Source organism: Calidris pugnax, unplaced genomic scaffold (genome assembly GCF_001431845.1).
Source record: "Calidris pugnax isolate Ruff unplaced genomic scaffold, ASM143184v1 scaffold167, whole genome shotgun sequence".
Taxonomy (NCBI): Eukaryota; Metazoa; Chordata; class Aves; order Charadriiformes; family Scolopacidae; genus Calidris; species Calidris pugnax.
Genome location: NW_015091045.1, coordinates 70,442 through 74,122, shown reverse-complemented (window position 1 = coordinate 74,122; position 3,681 = coordinate 70,442). Strand labels below are relative to the sequence as shown.

Here is a 3,681-nt window from a genome sequence, read left to right as displayed (position 1 = left end):
GGTTGCCCACAGGGACATCTGTGGTGCTGGAGAGGTGACAGGCAGGACACGTGCCCCATCACACCCTGGACCCCCATCACACCGAGGTGCCCCCGTTGCACCCCTCTACAAGCTCAGCACAGCTCCAAACACCCTGGGTGACCCATGGTCCACAGCGGGGCCACACTCACCTGTCCCCACTGTGTCCCCCTGTCCCTCCTCTGGCCCCATTTCTGAAGGAACATGGAGAAAAACAAGCCTCAAAATACCCCCCTGCTCCCCGTGTGCCGAGCTCCAGCCTCACCGGTCACCCTGCACCCATGGACTGGCCGGGATGGTGCCATGGGGGTCCAGCGTGGCAGGAGGGGTGCAGGGGGTGGTCCCATCCTCCCTGACCTCCTCCCCTTCCCTCCCCAGATCTTCAAGGATCACCCACTGAAGCGACATTACAACGTGAAGGACACCTTTGAGCCCAAGGTGCCGGAGCCCAACACGGCGCTGCTGTCCCTCGTCCTCATGGCCGGCACCTTCTTCCTGGCCTTCTTCCTCCGCAAGTTCAAGAACAGCGCTTTCCTGCCTGGCGTGGTGAGGAACTGGGGGGGGGGCACAGTGGCATCCCCCCCACCCCACTGGACCTGGGGGGCAGCACTGGGGGTGAACCCCGGGCTTGGTGGGTGTAGTTTCCCAGAAGGGGCATGGACCTTGCATGGACCTTCAGAGGTCTTTGCTAGAGCTTGCTGCTGGCAGGGACATGGTGGGGGGGGACCCCCTTGAGTGGGTGGGTTGTGTTTAATGTGGTCATGGTGTCCCCACAGGCCCGGCGCTTGATTGGGGACTTCGGGGTGCCCATTTCCATCTTCATCATGGCGCTGGTTGACTTCTTCATCCAGGACACCTACACGCAGGTTCGGGAGCAGCAGGAGGGCAGGGCTGGGCATGGGAATGGGTGTCCCCCCCAACAAGGGGACATGGACCTAGGTGCTTGTCCCCATCCCCTCACCCCCTCATCTCTGCTCCCATCCAGAAACTGAACGTCCCCAAAGGGCTGGAGGTCACCAACTCATCTGCCCGGGGCTGGTTTATCAACCCCATGGGGAAGGACAACTCTTTCCCCATCTGGATGATGTTCGCCTCTGTGGTGCCTGCCCTCCTGGTCTTCATCCTCATCTTCCTCGAGACGCAGATTACAACGTGAGGACCCTGGGGGGGATAATAGGGTGGGAGGGGAGGGTTGAGGGGTGCCTGGTGGGACAGGGATGGAAGGAGACGTCCCACCACCAACTCCCCCTGCTCTGTCCCTGGCAGTCTCATCGTCAGCAAGCCCGAGAGGAAGCTGGTGAAGGGCTCTGGCTTCCACCTGGACCTGCTGCTGATCGTGGCCATGGGGGGCCTGGCTGCCCTCTTCGGCATGCCCTGGCTCAGCGCCACCACCGTCCGCACCATCACCCACGCCAACGCCCTCACCGTCATGACCAAGACCTCCTCTCCTGGCGAGAAGTCCCAGATCTTGGAGGTCAAGGAACAGCGCATCAGCGGCTTGTTGGTGGCCGTGCTCATCGGTGAGCTGGGGAGGTGCCCCCCCACCCCCAGCAGCGAGGGCTGGGTGCCCCCCAACTCCTCTCCCTGACCTCTCCTTCTCCACCGCAGGCGTCTCCATCCTCATGGAGCCCATCCTGAAGTACATCCCGTTGGCCGTGCTCTTTGGCATCTTCCTCTACATGGGTGTCACCTCCCTCTTTGGCATCCAGCTCTTCGACCGCATCCTGCTCTTGCTGATGCCACCCAAATACCACCCCGACGAGCCCTACGTCACCCGGGTGAGTGAGCCCTGTGTCACCCAGCTGGGTGGCCGAGGGCTTGGGAGAGTCCTGGGCTGTGGCATCCCCATGGTGCTGCCTGCTTGGGGCTCCCCAAAGAGCATCCTCCTTCATTGCTGACCTTCGTTGGGCTCTTTGGGCCACTGGTACTGCCACCCCCCAGCACCCAGCACCCCGGGAAGGGTGCGCGGTGCTGGACCCACAACCTTGACCCCTCTGGGTTCCTCATCCCACAGGTGAAGACTTGGAGGATGCACCTGTTCACCTTCATCCAGATCATTGTACTCGCGCTGCTGTGGGTGGTGAAGTCCACCCCGGCCTCGCTGGCGCTGCCCTTCGTCCTCATCCTCACCGTGCCCCTGCGGCGCTTCCTGCTGCCCAGGATCTTCAGGGACATTGAGCTCAAATGCGTACGTAGCCCTGGCATGGGATGGAAGCCACCGTGGTACTGTCCCTGTCCCTCTGCTCATCCCTCTGTCCATCCCCATCCCTGTCCCCAGCCTCCTCCCTGCCCCTATTCCATAGCCATCCCAGCCCCATCCCCGTCCCCATCCTTGTTCCCATCCCTGTCCCCATCCCTCTTCCCCTCCAGGTCCCAATCCTCATCTCCATCCCTGTCCCCATCCTTTTTACCATCCCTGTCCCTGTCCCCATCCTTGTCCCCATCCTTGTTCCCATTCTTGTTCCCAATCTCATCCCTGCCCTTATTCCCATACTCATCCCAGCCCCCATCCCTGTCTCCATCCTTGTCACCATCCCTGTCCTCAATCCTGTCCCCATTCTTGGTTCCTCCTCATCCCCACCCTCATCTCCATCCCTGTCCCCATCTCCATCCCCATCCCTGTCCCATCTCCATCATCTCCAGCCGCATCCTCATCTCCATCCCTGTCCCCATCTCCATCCCCATCCCTGTCCCATCTCCATCATCTCCAGCCGCATCCTCATCTCCATCCCTGTCCCCATCTCCATCCCCATCCCTGTCCCATCTCCATCATCTCCAGCCGCATCCTCATCTCCATCCCTGTCCCCATCTCCATCCCCATCCCTGTCCCATCTCCATCATCTCCAGCCGCATCCTCATCTCCATCCCTGTCCCCATCTCCATCCCCATCCCTGTCCCATCTCCATCATCTCCAGCCGCATCCTCATCTCCATCCCTGTCCCCATCTCCATCCCCATCCCTGTCCCATCTCCATCATCTCCAGCCGCATCCTCATCTCCATCCCTGTCCCCATCTCCATCCCCATCCCTGTCCCATCTCCATCATCTCCAGCCGCATCCTCATCTCCATCCCTGTCCCCATCTCCATCCCCATCCCTGTCCCATCTCCATCATCTCCAGCCGCATCCTCATCTCCATCCCTGTCCCCATCCCCATCCCCATCCCTGTCCCCATCCTCCCCTCCATCCCCATCCCCGTCTCATCCCCATCCCCATCATCTCCAGCCACATCCTCATCTCCATCCCCATCCTCACCCTTGTCCCTCTCTGTGTCCCTGTCCCCATCTCCATCCCTGTCCTTGTCCCTGTCCCCCCTCCCACCTAACCCCCTCTCCTGTCCCTCCAGCTGGACGCGGACGACGCGGTGGTGACCTTCGAAGAGGCGGAGGGCACGGATGTGTACAACGAGGTGCAGATGCCCAGCTAAGGGCTCGTCACCACCCGACCTGCCCAGCCCCTCTTCCCCAGACGAACTTCCAGTGGTAACGAGGACTCGCGGCCGCTCACAGCATCTCCCGGGGGTCGGGATGTAAATAGCCCAGCGAGGGGGGGGGGGTTAGGTAGTTAGATATTTGCAATTAAGATAATCGTGCTAAAAACACCAAAAAAAAAAAAAAAATTTACGCCGTTGCTTCCGTAGGTAGGATTTGCACAAAACTAAAAAA

At 60.8% G+C, this 3,681-nt stretch overlaps 1 protein-coding gene across 1 annotated transcript in view; it reads left to right on the top strand.

Moving 5' to 3' along the window:
* The window catches only part of SLC4A1 (solute carrier family 4 (anion exchanger), member 1 (Diego blood group)), a 28,678-nt gene extending 25,235 nt beyond the window's left edge, over nucleotides 1-3,443 (top strand). The window contains 1 exon segment of the mRNA XM_014956536.1: nucleotides 3,363-3,443. Coding sequence (XP_014812022.1) covers nucleotides 3,363-3,443 — 81 coding nt within the window.
* Nucleotides 3,444-3,681: the final 238 nt, after the last annotated feature.